Source organism: Cynocephalus volans, chromosome 8 (genome assembly GCF_027409185.1).
Source record: "Cynocephalus volans isolate mCynVol1 chromosome 8, mCynVol1.pri, whole genome shotgun sequence".
In the NCBI taxonomy this organism is placed as follows: Eukaryota; Metazoa; Chordata; class Mammalia; order Dermoptera; family Cynocephalidae; genus Cynocephalus; species Cynocephalus volans.
In genome coordinates, this window is record NC_084467.1 from 144,858,782 (window position 1) to 144,880,204 (window position 21,423).

At 35.9% G+C, this 21,423-nt stretch overlaps 1 protein-coding gene across 2 annotated transcripts in view; it reads left to right on the forward strand.

The window, feature by feature from the left end:
* RNF2 (ring finger protein 2) overlaps positions 1–6,172 on the forward strand; it is a 48,686-nt gene extending 42,514 nt beyond the window's left edge. For both annotated transcript variants that reach the window (XM_063105175.1, XM_063105176.1), the window contains exons 5-7: positions 2,577–2,849; positions 3,700–3,871; positions 4,160–6,172. In XM_063105175.1, the coding sequence (XP_062961245.1) occupies positions 2,577–2,849; positions 3,700–3,871; positions 4,160–4,261 (547 nt within the window). In that variant the 3' untranslated portion in view covers positions 4,262–6,172. The remainder of the gene's footprint in view (positions 1–2,576; positions 2,850–3,699; positions 3,872–4,159) is intronic.
* Positions 6,173–21,423: the final 15,251 nt, after the last annotated feature.

The following is a 21,423-nucleotide window of genomic DNA, read 5'->3' on the forward strand; positions in this document are numbered from 1 at the left end:
GGTTGTTCAATTTAGTCTTTTAGCAGGAGCAAGAATCCTCTTTGCAAAATTCTTTATAGATAGTACTTTGATTTTGCTTGAACATTACTAGTGGTGGGGCTATGTGATAGGAGCTCCTTTCATTTGTTATTACAACTTCCTTACTGTTCTCCAAACTCACGAAGTATGCTTCTGACTCAGGGCCTTTGTACTTACTCTTCTCTTTCAAGAACTCTCTTCTTCCAGGTAAGCTATATGGCACACTCCCTTCCTTATCCTCACGGCCTCATTCTTCTCTCCTGTGCTTACCATTCTCTGACATGTGTTATCTGCTGCACTAGAATATGCACCCTGTGAAAGTAGAGCATGTCAGTATCATCTTAACTCCAGCACTTAGAACTGTGCTTGGCTTAAAGTAGCTGCTGAATAAATATTTTTTGAATGCCTGAATTTTTTTTCTAAAGTTCTTCCTTTATATTGGAAAGAAGTAATTAAAATAAATCTGTTGTGTGCAGCAGTCTGGGTCTGTCATCTGTCAAAATATATATTTCAGATTCTACTTCTAGTTTTTCAAATACTTTCATATAGATATACATATGTTCTTACATGCTCTTCTAAAGGCTAAACATTCATACCTAATTTCTTTATTGGTGTTCATATGACATTCAAGATTGTTGGTGACATTCAAGATTGTTGGTGTCATTCTTGAAATGCTACTGTCAGAACAGTATGTGATATAGGTGTGATTTGATAAATGTAGGATATAACAGACTATTAATCTTCTTTATCTGAACATTATTCTTTAAATGCTGCCTGAAATTACATTAATCTAGCTCTGTCATGAAGTGACATTAAATACATTGTGTTATAAACCTGTTAGATCACTTTAATTTATCGTCAACTAAAACAACTTTTGCTTTTAGAAAATACTTAGGTACAGTCCTTATAGTATCACTGTTGAGGTTCCCCCCCCCCCATCATTTTGGTCTGTTCCTCTTTTTTAAAAAGATTATGGTTAAAACCACGTAACATTCACCATCTTAACCATTTTTATGTGTAGAGTTCAGTAGTGTTAAGTGCATTCACATTGTTGTGTGACCAATCTTCAGAACTCTTTTCATCTTATAAGACAGAAACTCTATACCCATTAAGCAAAAACTCCTTGTTTCCCCCTCCAGCCAGTTCCTGATAACCACCATTCTACTTCTTTTTTTTTGGCAGCTGGCCAGTGTGAGGACCCAAACCTTTGACCTTGGTGTTAACAACACCGTGCTCTAACCAACTGGGCTAACTGGCTAGCCCTCCACCATTCTGTTTTCTCTTTCTATGAATTTGACTATTTTTAGATACCTCATAAAAGTGGGATCAAATATATTCATCCTTTTTCTGGCTTATTTTACTTGGCAAAATGTCCTCAACATGTTAATTAGTATAGTAGCATGTGACAGGATTCCCCTCCTATTTAAGGCTGAATAATATTCCATTGTGTATGTTTATATCTTTTTGAATCATAGTTTTGTCATTAATATATTAGTCATCTCCTCTTAGTTTTGATTTCCTTTTTTTAAAAAAAGCAAGAGTTCTTGAGCATCTTTCCTAACCACTGAGCTGTTATTTCTTTGTTCTGGTAATAAACAAAAAGACACTATTCTCAGAAGCACATGTCATTCTTCCATATTTCTTTTTTACCATATATCTCTCCTTTTTTCTTTTATATATGGGTAGAGAGACAGGCAGTGTGAATAAAAAGAATGTGGCCTGGTATCATGTCCTAGCTCTAGCTCTGGTACTTACTAGTTGTATAACTGTAGGTAAATTATTTAACCTTGTACCTCAGTTTCTTCAGTTTTCTGAACTATAAAATGAAAGTAGTATTTACTGTCTTGACAGATTGTTTTACAGAGTAAGATTACATACACAAAGTGCTTTGCCCAGTAGTTGGTTTTATATCTGAGCTTATTAGAGAGCTGCTTCTGTATTCATGCTGGTTATTTAGATACCATCCAATTTCCCTCATTAGAATCATTTTGCGTTGCATAAGCAGACTTTGAGGGAGGTCGGTACGAAGGGAGTGCCTACCATTGTTCTTAAATCTTGTTTCCTTAAGAATTTCTAATTAAAAGGATGGCCAGTTGCTCAGTTGGATGGAGCGTAGTGTTGATAACACCAAGGTCAAGGATTTGGATCCACATATCCAGCCAGCTGCCCCCAAAAAGAGAATTTCTAATTAATGAGGCATAAATATCTTCCTTCAGAAGTTTTACATTTTCATATCTAAATCATGCCTGCCTTTGGACTTAAACAATCAAAATATAAATAAGGTTTTGCCCATAATTCCAGTAGTGTCATTTGTTCAATAAAGGAAATTATTAAGTTAATATAAACATTTATGTAAATCATTTAAATGTTTGCCTCTGTGTATGTGAGATTTTTTAAACCTTTCAGGAACCTGTGAGAAACATTGCTATTTTTCAACTTGGAGGAAACTCAATTATCAAGATTTTTTAGAATTCTAAAATTCGGTAGCAAACATGCTTCAAATTTGAAAGGCCTAAGTGTAGATTTTATGCATTCCTTTTTTTGTTGTTCTTAACTAGATTACAGCGAGGCAAGAAACAACAGATTGAAAATGGTAGTGGAGCAGAAGATAATGGTGACAGTTCGCACTGCAGTAATGCATCCACACATAGCAATCAGGAAGCAGGCCCTAGCAACAAACGGACCAAGACGTCTGATGATTCTGGGCTTGAGCTTGATAATAACAATGCAACAGTGGCAATTGATCCAGTAATGGATGGTGCTAGTGAAATTGAATTGGTATTCAGGCCTCATCCGACACTTATGGAAAAAGATGACAGTGCCCAGACGAGGTAAGCTTGTGGGTTAGTTTCAGATTATCTGAATTCGGTATTTAATTTAGAGTTAAAAGGCAATTTTGTATAAGAAGTAGGAGCAGTATTTGTTGCTTTACCAATCAACCCATTGATTGTCAGGGTTTCATTGGAGATACTGGCTGCCTAGATTGTTGATTCCTTCCTTCCTCAAGTACTTCCCACCTGAAGTTGCACATCTGAAAGGAATGTCCCTCCTAGGTAAAGGAGGAAAAAGGACCATTCAAATTTCTTAACAATGATAATAGGATGCCAGTATGCTCTAACATTCATACTGGCAAGGATGGTTGCTTTACTACGTATCTTCAGCACACTGCCTGCTATCGAGTGCAGATAAACATCAAATATTTGTTGAATGAGTGATTGAATGGTATACTATGCTTTAGAAATCCCAAGATTAGCACTTCTAGGCTCAGTCTTAAAAACCAGAAATTTTAAGTCTTAGACAATAAGAAATTTACCCATATTCTTACTGTTCTTATGCTGCTGTAGCAGTTAGCAAATTCTGATTATTGGTGTTGAGAGGTATGTTCTTTTTCCCACTTAATACTTTCTGTATTTTTGTCATTTTATATCATATTTTACAGAAGGTAAGGTAGGAAGAGCTTTCATTTCCTGGCAGTCAGATAGTGTGTACTTTCTTTCTCTTCTTCTATACCCAGCAATAAGAAAGTTTTAGATTATTAAGCAATACATTTCTGGTATTATTTTGTCAGTAATTGAGACATTTACATTGCCCTTAGCTTTTTAGAAATGTATTATATAATTTAAGTATGTTTTTCTCATTAGTGTATTCTAGAAATTAAATTTTAATGACTTAATCTTTCAGATACATAAAGACTTCAGGTAATGCCACTGTGGACCACTTATCCAAGTATCTGGCTGTGAGATTAGCTTTAGAAGAACTTCGAAGCAAAGGAGAATCAAACCAGATGAACCTCGATACAGCCAGTGAGAAACAGTATACCATTTATATAGCAACAGCCAGTGGCCAGTTCACTGTGAGTATTTAAAATAATAGACTGTTGAAACTGGGAGCACATTGACTGAGTGGGAGGTGGTGGGGCCTAACAAGACAGCGCAGAACCCTGAGACCCTGAAAAACAGGGTAGTTCACTTTTTGATACTCTTTATTTGTTCTGTTATAAACAATATAAATGACAAGCAGTTATTCCTAAGATTTAGAAAAAAAAAAAAAAAAGATTCTGTGGATTTCTATTTTTGTTCTGTCTCACTATTTTGTGCTTTATGCAGTTTTCATAACTTTTTTCTCCCATTTTTTGTTTTAGGTATTAAATGGCTCTTTTTCTCTGGAATTGGTCAGTGAGAAATACTGGAAAGTGAACAAACCCATGGAACTTTATTACGCACCCACAAAGGAGCACAAATGAGCTTTTAAACCAGTTCTGAGACTGAACTTTTTTATAGCCTATTTCTTTAATATTAAAGATGTTACTGTCATTACTTTTATGGACAGAGTTTGGATATGTTGTTCAATTTTCTTTCTGAGCCAGACTCGTTTACACTATTAGAATATTTCCCCCTTAATTTAAAATTTCCTTTTTGGAAGGGACTGAAATTATTCAGTATATTTTTCTTTCCTTTAAAAATATTTCTAAGTTGTGTGTTTTCACAAAGTGTGGTTCCATTTGGAGCACCCTTTTGACCCAGGACTTTTTCATAGTTCTGTATTCTTAAGATTCAGTGGCCATCCTTTTCTCTCCCTCCTCAAGAGTTTTTTAGGCCTATAGAATGTTAAATAACATGTATTCTGACCTTTTTTTTCCCCCAGAGTCTTGTATATTTATAGTTTTCTATATAAGCTGTAGTATCTTCATGAAGACCAAGGCTCAAACTTACTGTGCTTAAAAACAATTCTCATAGGATTATTATTTTCATGGTATTTTCTTCCATAATATCTCATTTAGAAAAAGAGGTTCTTTATGAACTAAGTACCCATTGTCATGCAATGTTACTTTTTTTTTTTTTTTTTTTTCTCATTTTCCCCCCTGTTATTTTGGAATTTCTAGCCCTGGGGAAGAGAACCAAACAAAATCTGAAGTTCTATGAGAACTTGGTTCATTGACAAATTTCACTGAAGAAAGAAAAGTTAAATTGGTGGTAATATGTAGTCTTCAAGTGTATATTTAAGAGGTTTTTTTTTCTGTATTAGTTCTCTTGTCACCTCAGTTACTTTATTATGTGTGTTTGATGTTTTTTCCATTAAAATACCAGAGATATGGAGATATTTTGCACTTTAGCCTTGATGAAAAGTACAAGATATGTTCAGAGCTTCCCTATTCTTTTCTTATTGGTAGCCACATATGTTTCAGGAATAACATGGCACATAGAACTAACAATGGGAAAAAAAAGTTTTCTTTTTGAAAAGTGTGTTTTATAGCATTTTGGGTTGCCGTATCAGTTTATAAATTTGGTGCTCTGCTAATTACACTTTATAGTAGCAGATTAATGGAGTTGTGCCCTCCCTTAATATGTAGTGAAAGATAATTCTGTAGAAGAATGTCAGCCAGCAGGGCAAAGTCATTCTAGTCTTCTTAATTTAGTTTTATATTGAGGGATAGTGTTGGGTATTTGGGAGCCAGGCTTTATGCTGACAGGTCAAGAAAGAAGGTTGACTTGTGTGTTATTTTTCATCCCTGTCCCGACTCTAGTTATGTTTCCAAGTTTATATTATCACAGTATTTACAAAGACATGTTTGCATTGAGAAATTAACCCCAAAGGGTTTTTGATAGGAGGAGGTGGACCTCCAGTACTATTGTAACTAACATCTAATTATTGTAAATATTTATCTGTCAATTTTGACAGATTGGAGCCAGCTTGGTGTTCTAAATCTTCAGCCCAATATGAGAACTTAAAGGTTTATTCAATTTTTTACCATTTTATTGAAAATATTTAAAATCTGTTTTTACAGTTTTTTTGGTAATCTGTGCCATGAAATTTGAAAACCACCAAAAGTCAAGGAAACTTTTATATTCAATTCCTTTTCTGGTGTAATGTTGAAAAATTGTATAGATTATTAATGCATGTCCAGTGAATATAACCCTGGTTTTGTGATAAAATTGCTTAGGTTTTATTGGTGACAGATTAGTGGTTGCATCAAATAACTAAATTCCCATTGTGACTGTTAATCGAAAATTTGTCTTTAAGCAGAAAGTTATTTGTGAATATAAGCTTTGTGCTTAGAGAATGTGGTTTTATCTGTCAGTATGGGAGGATATAAACTGTTCGCATTATTAGTAAAGTATTGGATGTATAATCCTTTGTGAAATATAGTATTTGATAGAGCACTGAGTGTACTCTGTGTGTGTATGTGCGCATGTGCGCACTTTGCGGGAGGGGAGATGCTGTTGACGGTCCCTACCAACTACGGTTTCGTAAAACATTATCTAAGTGATTTTTATAACCACTCTTTCAACTAAGGATCAAAAGCCTTACCAAATGTGGTAAAGCCTTTGGATACATTATCATTTTTAAGTTTATTATGGTAACATACGCATAACCATATTTACCATTTTAACTATTTTTAAATGTGCAATTCAGTGGCATTAGGTACATTCACAGCGTTGGGTAATGATCACCACTATCTATTTCCAAAACCTTTTTCATCATTCCAAACAGAAACTCTGCAATAAGTAATACTGCAATAAGTAATTTCCTCCTCTCCCCAGCCTTTAGTAATCTGAATGCTACTTTCTTTGAATTTGACTATTGTGGGTGCCTCATCTAAGTGGAATCATACAATGTTTTCAAGGTTAATCCACATAATAGCATGTATCAGAATTTCATTCCTTTTTATGGCTGAATAATAATATTGTATGTACATTCCACATTTTGTTTATCTATTCATCTGTTGAGGAACACTTAGGCTGATGGGCACTTTTTGCTACTGTGAATAATATTGCACTGAATGTTACTGTACAAGTATTTGACTGAGTCCCTTCTTTGTATTCTTTTGGGCATATACATAGGAGCAGCATTACTGAATCATATGGTAATTCTATGTTTAAGATTTTGAGGAACCCCAAACTGTTTTCACAGTGGCTGCACCAGCAGTGAATAAGGGTTCCAGCTTTTCTACATCCTCTGCAACACTTCTGTTTTGGTTCCTTTAAATAGCTATCCTAATGAGTATTCTTATAATAGCTATTTTAATGGGTATATCCTTTCACTGTGGTTTTGATTTGCATTTCCCTAATGGTTTATGATATTGACTATCTTTTCATGTGCTTATTGGCCATTTGTGTATCTTCTGTGGAGAAATGTGTATTCAAGTCCACTGCCCATTTTTAATTGGGTTGTTGAGCTGTAGGAGTTCTTTATATATTCTGGATATTAATCCATTAACAGATACATGATTTGCAAATATTTTCTCCCATTCTATGGGTTTTCTTTTCACTATCGATATAATGTCCTTTTTTATTTCTTTTAAATTTTATTGGTTATGCATATTAATTGCTTACAAAGTTGACCCTCACCACTTGTGCCCAATATGTGATGGCCAGATCAATACTATCAGCATGTGCATTACCACAAATTGCGATTATTCCCCATGTACCCCACCCGATTAATCCTCAACCTTCCCCACCCACTGCAACCCTCTGTACACTCTCTCTGCAAGTCCAACACACCACCGTGATCTTTCTTTCCTTCCATCTTTGTCTCTTAGTTCCCACTTATGAATGAGGACATACAGTATTTTTCCCTCTGATACAGTGTCCTTTGATGTACAAAAATTTTAATTTTGATGAAGTCCAGTATATCTATTTTTTTTTCTTTTGTTGGTTGTGCTTTTCATGTCATATCCAAGAAGACATTGCCAAATCCAATGTCTTGAAGATTTTCGTGTTTTCTCCTAGGAATTCTATAATTTTTGCTCTCACATTTAAGCCTTTGTTCCATTTTGAGTTTGCATAGGTGAAAGGTCAGGGCTCAGCTTTGTTTATTTGCATGTAGACATCCAGTCTTCTCAGCCCTCTCTCCATTGAATGGTCTTGGCACCCTTGTTTGAAATCAATCAGTCATGTATGTGAGGGTTTGTTTCTGGGCTTTGTATTCTGTTGGTTTATATATCTGTCCTCATGCCAGTACTGCACTGTTTTGATTACTGTAGCTTTGTGATAAATTTTACATTATCATTTTAATCCTCTGAACCTTATGTACAAGTATGAACAAGTATTTCCCTTGTACATTTGAGAAAACTAAGGCTCAGAATTTTGATTTGGATAACTAAACGTGAAGTAATTGAAATGCCAAATGAGAAAAGGTATCTCCTTTGAATTCCCACTGCATTTCTGCTTAGACATATTTACTTTTTTATATGTATACCTTTTGTATGCTAATCTTCAGAGCATAATTATAAGAAAGTAATATTAGTAAGTGTGCATTTGTTGTAACTGTAAAAACAACTTACTTGAGAACTCTTGTTTTGTGGAGTAAGGATCTCCAAAAATCTGCTGTTCCATAAAACAAGAGAATACTGTAAGTTGTCAAAATCAACTTTTTCACAACTCTAGCATTAGCCAAAGGCTTCCAACAATCAGAAGAACATTAATTCAATAAAAACTTAGTTTTATAGTATTTTAACTTGCTCTGTCTCCCTTTCCCGAGCTCCAGTATAACCTTGAAAATGAACAGTCTCACAACTATGATGGCTGTGAAAACCAGCAGCCTACTAGCCATTGGAGGGGGCTTTAAGCTCCCCCAAAAGAGTAAGTTTGAAGCTCTTCAAAGAAAAATCTTGAAACTCCCCCAAATTCTCACCCCAGAGGATTGTCATTATTTGACTTGTTTGGCACCTTACTGGAAAGCTCTATTTTCAGAGGTTTTCTTTATTTGAACTGATTCAGCTTACTTTGTGCAAAAAGCCCTATCTCCAGGGTATTTGTGAAAAATAGTCCCTTGCAATCATAGCAGTTGCCTAAGGCAGTTGAGACTAAAAAGAAGCTGACTCAAAAAGAGGAGAACAGGAGGAATGGTATGTCTGTAGAGGGCTTTGAGAAGTTCCAACATATTCCTGGGAATGTAGATGGCCACATGCACGTGCAAGGCTGTTTGAAAAAAAACTAAGATGACACTAATCTCACTTGTGGCAGACCTTGAGGTTTGTGCAAATAGGAAGTGAAGGCTAAGGTACAGTTGTCAACTGCATGCTAGAGTGTTGAAGACGTATCTCAATGCAGACACATAGCACTTCAGCAAGGCTGGAAGAGTTTTTGGTTCAAGGCATTTACAGAAATCTTTGTCCAGTTATTAGCTGACAACTAAGCTAATGAAGCAGAGACTTCAGTGGTCATATACAGCAAAGAATGTATACAGAGTTCTATGCTAAGTCCAGGAAGGTCACTCAACAAACAGCAAACACTACAGATCTTGGGGGGAGGTAAAGGGATTCTGATTTCCAGAGTTGCCACATTATTTTAAAATCTAGTTCTCTACAAAAAAATTACAGGGCATGTGAAGAAATAGAAGTGTCTGAGAGGAAGTACAGCTGTTGGACTCAGAGAAATATTTTTAAGTCAGCTTTTATAAACATTTTCAAATTAGAAGAAACCATGTCTACAGAACTAAATATTAGAGGAATGTCTCACCAAATAGAAAATATGAGTAAAGTGAAAATTTGCATAGAAAGTAGAATCACAAATAAAAATTTCACTAGAGGGTCTCAACAGCAGATTTGAACTGGCATTAGAAATAATCAATGAAGTTGAAGACAGGCAAATTGAGAATATCCTGTCTGAATAAGGAAAAAAAAAATGAGCAGACCCATAGACCTGTGGTACACCATCAAGTGTGCTAACACGGAGAAGGGAATTCCAGAAAGAGGAGAGAAAAGGGCACAGAGTGAATAAACTAATGCCAACAACTTCAAAATTTGATGAAAAACATTAACTGCACATCCAGGAAACTCAACAAACTAGGACAGACTCAAAAGAGATCTACAAAACCAAGAGAATCATGGAAGCAAGAGAAAAGCAATTCATATACAAGGGATTTTCAAGATTAACTTCTCACTTCTCATAATAAACCGTGGAGGCAAGGAAGCAATGAATGACATTCACAGTGCTGAAAGAAAAAGATGGTTAACCAAGAATTTTATATCCAGTAAAATTATTCCACAGAAACAAAGGAGAAATTGACATTTCTGTATAAACAAAAACAAAGAATCTGTCACTAACAGATCTGCCCTAACAAATACTAAAGGGAGTCCTTTAAGTTGAAATGAGAGGACATCAGATAGTAACAAGAATCCATACAATGAAATAGCACTGGTAAAAGTAATTGAATAGTTAACTATAAAAAGACAGTATAAATGTATTAGCTCAGGCTACTGTAAAAAAATACCATAGGCCAGATAGCTTAAACACTGGACATTTATTTCTCAGAGTTCTGTAAGCTAGGAAGTCCAAGATCGAGGTGCCAGCAGATTTGGTTCCAGTGAGGGTCTTTTTCCTGCCTTGCAGACAATTGCCTTCTGTTTTTATGAGGTAGAGCTCTGGTCTTTCCTTATAAGGACACCAATCCCATCATAACCCCCTCCCCCATGACTTCATCTAAACCTAATTACCACCTAGAGGCCCCACTTCCAAATAACCACCATATTGGGGGTTAGGGCTTCAATGTCTGGATTTTGGGAGCATCATAAACATTCAGTCCATACATTATTTTGTTTGTAACTTCTGATTTAAAAGAAAACTGCTTAAAGTAATTATAAAATTGTCAAGTGGCTTACAAAGTACGAATATATAATTTATGTAATGGTAGCACAAAGGATCAAGGAGGGAATGGAACTATACTGGAGCAAAAGTTTTGTATACTGTTAAAATTAAGTTGGTATTAATTAGGAATAGATTGTTTTATTATGTTAATTGTTATTCCTAGTACAACCACTAAGAAAACAGTGTAAAATACTCCAAAAAAATAGTAAATTAAAATGGTATACAAGGAAATTTCACAAAACACAAAAGAAGGCTGTATGGAGGAATAGAGAAACAAAAATATAAGAAAACAAAGCACACTGGCAGATATAAATCCTATGTTATTAATTACATTAGATGTGAATGGACCAAACAGTCCAATAAAGGGCACACACATACTGGCAACATGATCCAGCAATATATTATCTGTAAAACATGTATTTAGTTCCAAAGATATAAATTGGTTGAAAGTAAAACAATAGAAAAACACCATGGCAATGTAACGAAAAAAGAGCCAGAGTGGCTGTACTAGTTAATATCAGACAAGATAGAACTTAAGGCAAAAATTTTTAGTAGAGATGAATGATATTTTGTTATGATTTAAGAGTCAATCATCAGGAAAATGTAACAATTGTAAACACATCCACCAAACAATACAACCCTAAAATACATTCCCAGATGAAGCATAAGTGAAGGGAGAAATCAACAATTCGACAATAGTTGAAGACAGTAATATCCCACTTCCGTAACGAACAGTTTAACTTGGCAGAAGACAAGGAAATACGACTTAAACACTATAAGCCATTTAGACCTAACAAGTATAAGTCACCCTATCGTAGCAGAGTATACATTCCTCCAAGTGAACATGGAACATTGTTTAAGATGAACACTAGGTCATAAGACAACTCAGTAAAATTTAAAAAGCAATGATACATACAAACATGGAAATTAATCTTAAAAAAATAGGTTAAATAAGATTTCAAAAGAAAATCTTATTAGAAATACTTGGAGATAAGTGAAAATGACAACATAATAAAACGGGATGAAGCTAAAGCAGTGCTTACAGGGAAATTTAGAGCTGTAAATGCCTTTATTTAAAAATAAAAACTTCAGTAACCTAATCTACCCCCCTTAAAACACTGGAAAAAGAAGCAAAATAAAAACTAAGCAAAAACAAACAAAAAAACCCCCCAAACAATGGGAGCAGAAATAAATAATAGAAAAACGAGACAACATTGAAACCGAAAGCTGGGTCTTTGAAAACATCAATAAAATTGACAAACCTAGACTGACCAAGAAAGAGAGAAGACTCAAATTATGAAAATCGGGAATGAAAGAGGGACATCACTATTGACCTTGTAGAAATGAACATTATTATAAGGGAATTATTAGATAACCTAGATCAAATGGACATATTTCTAGAAAGACACAAACTTCTGAAACTGACTTAAGAACAAATAGCAAATCTGAATAGACTTATAAAAAGACTGAATTAGTGATCAAAAAACTTCTCATAGTAAAAAATGCCCAGGCCCAGGTGGTTTTGCTGGTGGATTCTACCAAATGTTTACTGAAGAATTAAAATCAGTCCTTTATAAACAACTCCCAAGTCATTCTGAGGCCAGTATTACTCTGATGCAAAAACACGAAAGGCATCACAAGGGGGAGGAAAAAAGCCCTAAAAGCTAAGATCAATATTCCTCATGAATATCACAAAAATTCTCAAAAAACAAACTCTAGCAAATCGAAGCAGACATATAAAAGGGGTTATACAAGCTTCTGCTTCCAGAAAGATGGAGTAGATGTACTTTTCCCTATTCCTTTAGCTAAGGATAAGTAAAAACCCTGAACTGTAAAAGAATGAGGAAGGCAGACTGGTAGGACCTTAGAACCAAGGAATGACACTTAGGTGAGTTACATAGGTTTTCTTTGCTTTGTATTCTCAGACTTGGGGGTAAAGAAGCTGGTAACACAGAAATGCCAATGAGTGCAGGCAAAAAAGAGCAGAAACCTGCTGTCTAGTCAAGATTACTAAAGGGACAGCCTAGAAAGACAATAACTACTCTGCTCCAGCCAAACCACAGAAAAAAATGTAGCCTCACCCACGTGAGCAAAAGTCAGTGAGGAGCCTATACTTCACCTGTGTAAGGCATTCCAACAGCCCTACCATGGTAGTGTCAGAGGTGACCAAGCAGTTAACCAGGACTTTCATCCCTGCCAGCCATTAACCCCTCTCCTCACCGCAGTGGAGACCATGTGGGACACTGGGACTTCTAGCCCTACCCGGCAGTAACAAGGTGCCCCTCCCCCTCCCTGATGTGATTTCACAGGAAGCCTAAAAGAGACTCAGGACATTCGTCCTTGCCCAGCAGTAACAAGGTTACCTGCACTGCAGTGTCCAAGGATATCACATGGAGAGTCAGAATTCTTATCCTCACACAGCAGTAGTGAGGACCCCCTTTCGGGGGGTGGGGTCAACAAAGGCTGAATTTTGGGAATCCAACAACCATCTTTCATTTTGTCTAGTCTCCATCTCATTCATTCTAAGCTGGCTGTGTTTCTGCTGCTGTAACATTCTCAAAATCCTCATCAGTCTCCCATATGATTCATGGGATCCATGCCATTAGACAAGAGAGGTCTCCACAAATCCTTCCTGGATAACCCATCTCTATTCCTGGCTTTTGCTAAGATGGTTGATTGTACCCAGGAGTCACACATCTTAACTCTTCAGCAAAAGGTCCAGGCACTCTCTTGGCCCTTTCTCCAGAGCATGCATTTCCAACAGTGTATTTTTTAATTTTAGTATCCTTTGCTGTCTGGATAGGACAAGACTATACAAAATCATCAAGTGCTGGCTGCTTTTTACTTAACAGCTACTTTCCCAATTTATCTCTTCTCACATTTTACCCTAAGCAGCAAGGAGAAACCAGGTTGTACCCTCAGTACTTTACTTGAAAATCTTCTCAGCTAAATGTCCAAATTAATAGTTTATGAGTTTTACTTTCCACCCAACAGTAGAACATAATTTAGCCAAGTTTTATGCCACTTTATACCAACAACTGCTTTTCCTCCAGTTTACATTATCATGTTCCTCATTTCCTTTGGAGATCTCACCATCAGCATTTTATCAACATTCATATTTCTACCAATATTCTGTGCATGATAATATGTGCATTCTCTAAGATAGAAGCTTTCTCTACCATGTTCTTCACTTCATTTTAGCCCTCATCCATATTTCTGCCAACTGTCTCCAAGGCAATCTAGGCTTTTTCTATCATGTGCCTCAAAATTCTTCCAGCTTTTACCCATTATCCAATTTGAAAGGCACTTGCACATTTTTAAGTATTTGTTACAGCACCACCCCATTTCCCAGTATCTAAATCTGCTGTATTAGAGTTCTCCAGAGAAACAGAACCAGTAGAAGGACACCAGTATATACATATAAATATATAATTATATATACATATATATGTATGTAGAGAGAGATTCATATAGAGACCATTTTTTTCATGTATGCACATGTATAAAGAGATTTATTTTGAAGAATGGTCTTATGTGATTGTGGGAGCTGGCAGGTCTAAAACCTGCCTGTGAGGCAGGCTGAAAGGTTGGAAACTCTTGGCCAGGGACTGATGCTACACTCTTGAGTCAAAATTTCTTCTTCAAGGAAACCTCAGTTTTGCTCTTAAGGTCTTTCAACTGATTGGATGAAGCCCACCCACATTATCAAGGACAGTGTCCTTTATTTAAAGTCTACTAATTGTAGATGCTTACCACATCTACAAAATATATTCATAGCAAAACTTTCGGATCAGTGCTTGATCATACCTGGGTACTATAGCCTAAAACAACTTGACACATAAAACTAACCCACACTCCCTAAGAATGGGAACAAATGTTTGCTCTTTTCAGTTCTATTTCACTATTGTTCTGATGCCTCCAGCCAGACAAATAAGCAAGAAAAAGAAATAAAAGGTATACAGACTGGAAGAAAAGAAGTTCAACTCTACCTGTCTGCAGGTGACATTATCTTGTATTTAGAGAATCCTGAGGAATCCATACACACACACACAAAAAAAAACTATTAAAAAATAACCAAGTTCAGCAACTTTTGCAGGATACAAAATCAATAAACAAATATCCATTGTATTTTGATATGCTAGCAATGAATAATATGAAAATTAAGGGGTAATTTATAATAGCATTAAAAAGAATACTTACGAATAAATACAACAAAAGAAGTACAAAACTTGTACAATGAAAATTACAAAACACCTATGAAAGAAATAAAAGACCTAAATAAATGAAAGGCTTATATGTTAGTGGTTTGGAAGACTTAACATTGTTCAGGTGGTAATACTTGTCAAAATGATCTACAGATTCAACACAATCTATCAAAATCCCAGCTAGCATTTTTTTCAGAACTTGACAATCTAATCCTAAAATTAATGTGGAACTGCAAAAGACACAGACAGCTAAAACAATTTTTAAAAATAATAAAGTTGGAAGACTCACACTTCCTGATTTCAAAACTTACTACAAAGGAACAGTAATCAAGATAGTGATTATTTGCATAAGGATAGACATGTAGATAAATGGCATCTAACTGAGAGTCCAGAAATAAACCCTTATTCTGATGATCAATTGAATTTTGGTAAGGGTGCCATGACAATACAGTTGGGCAGAGAATAGTCTTTTTAACAAATATGGCTGGAACAACTGGATATCCACATGCAAGAGAAGGAATTTAGATCCCCTACCTCACACCATATACAGGTCACTCACTGTACATCACATACCAAAATGTAAGAGCCAAAACCATAAAACTCTTAGAAGAAAACCTGGGAGAAAATCTTCAAGACCTTGGATTAAGCAATGCTTTCTTAGATATGACACCAAAAGCACTAGTGACAACAGATAAAATAGATAAATTGGACTTCAAAATTAAAAACCTCTGTGCTTAAAAGTACACAATCAAAAGAGTTAAAAAAAAAAAACATAATGAGAGAAAGTAGTTACAAGTCATAGATAAGGGGCTTATATCCAGAATATTTAACTAGCTCTTAGAATTCAACAATAAAAAGACAACCCAATTTTAAAATGGGCAAAGGATCTGAATAGACATTACATCAAAGAAGATATACAAATGGCCAATATGCACATGAAAATATATTCAACATTGTTAATCACAGGGAAATGCAAATCGAAAAACCACAGTGAGATGCTATTTCAAACCAGCTAGGATGGCTAAAATAAGGAAGACATAATAACAAGAATATAGAGAAACTCGAACTCCCATACACTTGTTGAGACAACAGGTGTTATACGTGAACACATTGAAAGGTTAGATGTTTTCACATGTAAGGGAAAAAGTTGATGGAAACTGATTTATCTGGGTTGAGGAAGCTAAGTGTCTATAAAGGGGATACCAGTAAGTAGTACACAAATTCATGTCAGAAACATCTGCAAAAGGTTCTACAATTGGAGTTTGGATAGCTGGCAAGGCAGGGGTGAAAAATGGGCATGAAAATGAGGTTAACAGTGTATGTAAGGAGTAGTTGGATCCACAGGAACTGCCCCTCACCACCAGATGTCTACCCTTCCCCTATTCCAGCAGAAGGACAGTTTGGTTCTTTACAGAATATTAATCAGAGTGATGTAACACTTGGGGACACCAGGCACAGCAGAGGGAGCCCAACACTGAATGACGAGATGACCCTGTTTCCTTCCCATATAAAGTCCCCAGAATGCTGACAGGAGGCTTATAGACCTAACGACCACTAGGTAGAAGACTGGAAGATTCCTCTCAGAGAAATCCACAAAGATGTTTGAGGATACCCCAAACAAAAAAATTGCCCAATCACCTTGCAGTAGGGTCCACCAGTCAATAGACCACACCCTTACATACAAAACAAGTGAAATATGAGAAGCCAGCCAAAATCATCAAGCATTTGAGGAAAGCCTCTGACATGAAAGAGACTGAAACCAACAAATGAAAACTAATTAAGTCCACAGCTAACATCATATTCAATGGTGAAAAGCTGAAAACTTTTCCTCTAAGATCAGGAGCAAGATAAGGATGCCCACTCTTGCTACTTCTATTCAATATGGTACTGAAAGTCCTAGCCAGAGCAATTAGGCAAGAGAAAGAAATAAAAGGAATCCAAACTGGAAAGGAGGAGGTTAAGTTGTCCCTGTTTGCAGATGATGTGGTCTTGTATGTAGAAAACACTAAAGACTCCACCAAAAAACTGTTAGAATAAATTCAGTTAACATTGCAAGTGCAGAATCAGCATACAGAAACGAGAGCTGTTTCTATACACTAACAATGAACTATCTGACAAAGAAATCAAGAAAACAGTCTCATTTACAATAGCATAACACAAACACACACACACACAATACTAGGAATAAATTTAACCAGGGAAATGAAAGATACGTACACTGAAAACCATAAAACATTGATGAAAGAAATTAAATAAACGGAGAGATATCCCATGAGTAGAAATTGGAAGAAGTAATTTTGTTAAAATGTCCATACTAACCAAAGTGGTGTCTTTCACAGTAAAAAACACAATCCTAAAATTTGTATGGAACCACAGAATACCCCCAAAATAGCCAAAGCAATCCTGAACAAAAAGAAAAAAGCTGGAGGCATCACATTACCTATTTTCAAAATATTCTATAAAGCTATAGTAATCAAAATAACATGGTCCTGGCATAAAAACAGACACATAGACCAACTGAATAGAGCCCAGAAAAAAATCCACACATTTATGGTCAATTTTCATCACAGATGCCAAGAACACACAGTGGAGAAAGGACTGTCTCTTCAATAAATGGTGTTGGGAAAACGGGATATCCACATGCAGAAGAATGAAACTGGACCCTTACTTCACACCTTTTACAAGAATCAACTCAAAATAGGTTAAAGACTTAAGTATAAGAACTGAAACTGTAAAACTACTACAGATTCTCCTCAACTTACGATGAGGTATGTCCCAATGAACCCATCATAAGTTGAAAATATCCTAAATTAAAAATGCGTTTTAAAAACCAAAAAAACAAAAACAAAAAACCTTAAAAAAAGAAAATGCATTGAATACACTTAACCTACTAAACATGCTAGCTTAGCCTAGCCTACCTTAGAACACTCACATTAGCCTACAGTTGGGGAAAATCATCTAACATAAGGCCTATTTTATAATAAAGTGTTGAACGTATGTAATTTATTGAATTACCACACTGAAAGTGAAAAACATTGGTTGAACGGGTACTCAGAATACAGTTTCTACTAAATGTGTATCACTTTTGTACCATTGCACAGTTGAAGAATCATAGCCATGGTAAGTCGGGGATCATCTGTAGAAGAAAACATGGGGAAAAAACTTCTTGACATTGGTCTGGACAATGATTTTTTGGATATGACTCCAAAAGGTGAAAATAGACAAATATGACTGCATCAAACTAAAATGCTTCTGCACAGCAAAGGAAACAATGAATGGAGTGAAGAGACAACCTATGGAATGGGAGAAAATATTTGCAAACCATACATCTGATAAGGGGTTAATATCCAAAATATATAAGGAACTCAAACGACTCAATAGCAAGAAAACAAATAACCCAACTAAAAAATGGGCATGGCACCTCCTGATGTCCACACCCAGCCCGGTGACCGACCACTGAGCTGCTGCCAGAAGCTCCCTAGGCTCCTGGTGTGTGTGTGGGGCGAGGGCCTCAGCCACGCCCCCTCCCCCAAGTCCACATCCAGCCCAGCCACAACTGAGCTGCCACCGGAAGCCCCCTGGGGGAGCCATGGGCCTCAACCATGCCCCGTCCTCCCTCCTCCCACCCTATCCTTCTCCCCTTTCTCCTTTCTCCCTCCCCTCAACTGCTCCACAATATCTTAGAATGTAAAAATATAATAAATACATTTTTTAAAAATTACGAAAAAATAAAAAATCGGCATGGGACCTGGATAGACATTTCTCAAAAGAAGATATACAAATAACCAACAGGTATATGAAACAATGCTCAGTATCACTAATGATCAGGGAAATGCAAATTAAAACCACAATGAGATATCACCTCACACCTGTTAGAATGGTTATTATCAAAAAGACAAAAAGATAAGTGTTGGCAAGGATGTAGAGAAAAGGAATCCTCCTACACAATTGGTAAGAATTTAAATTAGCATAACCTTTATGGAAAGCAGTTTGGAGGCTCTTAAAAAATTAAAAATAAAAGTACCAAAGGATCCAGCAATCCCACTTCTTGGACATATCTAAGGAAATAAAATCACTCTGTTCACAAGATATATGCACTCCCATATTCAATGCAGCATTATTCACAATAACCAAGATATGGAATCAACCTAAGTGTCCATTAATAGATGAATAGATAAAGAAAATGTGATACATGCACAACACACACACACACAAACATATATGAGGGTACTTCAAAAAGTTTGTAGAAAAATAGAATTAAAAGATAATATAAATCTTTCCATGAACTCTTTGAAGTACCCTGATACATATATACACACACATACACACACACACACACACACACACACACACTATATATATATATACACACACACACTCTTCAGCCTTAAAAAAGAAGGAAATCCTATCATTTGCACAACGTGGATGAAACTGGAAGACATTATGTTAAGTGAAATAAGCGAGGCACAGAAACACAAATACTGCATGAATCTCACTTACATGTGGAATTTAAGAAGTTGAACTCATAGAAGCAGAGTAAGATGGTGGTTGCCAGGGGTTGGTGGTGGTGTGAAGGATGGGGAAATGTTGCCAAAGAGTACAATAAAAGGTTTTAAAAAAAACTGATGAAAGCTGAAAATAAAGATGAAAGAGATAATGCAGTGCCGTAGACTAAATGTGTCCTCTCTGAGTTAATATATTGAAACCTAATCCCCATTGTGATAGTGTTTGGAGTTGAGGGTCTTTGGGAGGTGATTAGGTCATGAGGGCTCTTCCCTCATAAATGGGATTAGAGCCCTTATAAAAGAGTCCCCAGAGAGCTCCTTGGTCCCTTCTACCACGTGAAGTTATAGGGAGAAAATGGTCGACTACGAACCAGGGAGCCGGCTCTCATCTGACACCAAGTCTGCGCACACCTTGATCTTGGACTTACCAGCCTTCAGAACTGTGAGAAATAAACTTCTGCTGTTTATAAGCCATCTAGTCTATGGTAATTTGTTAAAGTAGCCCAAACTGACTAAGACTTGGTAATAAAGAAATATGAGGGAAATGTTTAAAATCAATAGAAGTACTGGAATGTAATGTGAAATATATCTCACAGAAAGCAAACAAAAAGACACAAGGAAAATAGAAAAAATAAAAATAAAATCTATTTGTAAGGTCTGAAATATAACTATAAAATGTTTCAGGAAGAGAGGAAAAACAGAATAAAGAAGAGAAAATTATTAAAGAAACAATATACAAAAATGACTCAGAACTGAAGGACCCGAGTTTCCAGATTGGAAGGACCCAAAGAATGCCTGTCACAAAGAATAAAAAAAAAGAAGCACACCAAGCATGGGAATATGGGATAAAAAGATTCTAAAAGCTCCAGGAGAAAGTCTCCTCTCTCCTCTCTGTCTCAAAAAGATTAGAAACCATAGACCAGATATCTCAAAAGTAGTACTTTATACTTAAACCCTCCTTATCTTCTATAGTTAGAATTCAATAGACGATGCCTAAAGAAAACAAGAGGACTATTGATATATTATTTAGAAATGAGTGGATCCTTGGCCTACTCCTTCCACCCCTATGACTTAACTTGACTTACTATATAATGTATATGTATTGCTTTGGTAAAAACAAACAAAAGATAGAAATAAAACACTTGCACGCTGGTCTCATTTCTATACCTGAATACGGTATAACCTTGGTCAAGTTTCTTTAACCCCATTAGCACTGTCTTTTAGTCTAAGATGAAGGGGTTGATGTCTGTGGCTCCCTTTCTACAACGTGAAACCTTTATCTTTGCAAGTATTTAACAAAATCTTTATAGACTCTTGTACACTTAAGGCAGTAGATTCTCATCAGATGTATTGAGATTTTCAAATTGTAACTGATTATTGAGAGAGACCTGGAGTTTAATGGGTTTTTACCTTTTATTTTCAAAGGGCTGAAGTTTACAATGATTTTGCTATCAGTCTAAAAACTAAGCTCTGGGAAAATCTTGGCCACAGAAAATGAGAATGAACTGAAAGATTTAGTGCTTCCTGCATATACATAGATTATTGACTATAAAGTATACTGGTTTAAAAGAAAAATAAGAGTATACTGTTATGAGGTTTTTCAGAAATGGAAAATGCACAGTAGGCCGGTGGTTAACTATTCTTCTGTAATAATTCTGTTCCAGAAGTTTTTACTGGGCTGCCTTTGGCCAAGTAAGTACTTAAAATAAAACTTATTTTACATATCTTTATTTCCTAATAAAGGTAGATTACCAAGTGGCTAAAAGCATGAGCTCTGAAGTCTGCCTGGGAATGGATCCTGGCTCTTTTACTTGCTAGCTTTAGAGTGGCATTGGATAAATCAGTTACTATTGTTTAGCTTAGTTCCTTTTTCTGTGAAATGGGGAACATAATGAGAACGACTGCTATGGGTTATATGACGTACCCATGTAAAGACGCACTATGTAGTGCTAAATCTCACATAAACTATTAAATTAATACTCCACTTCCTAGGAAATGTTTTTACTAGCTAAATTTTATTCCCTGGCCTACCTGATATAAAATTCTTTTTACTCAGTCCACCTCAATTGTATAAAATTAGGTTGAAATAGTTTGCAGTTTGGGGAT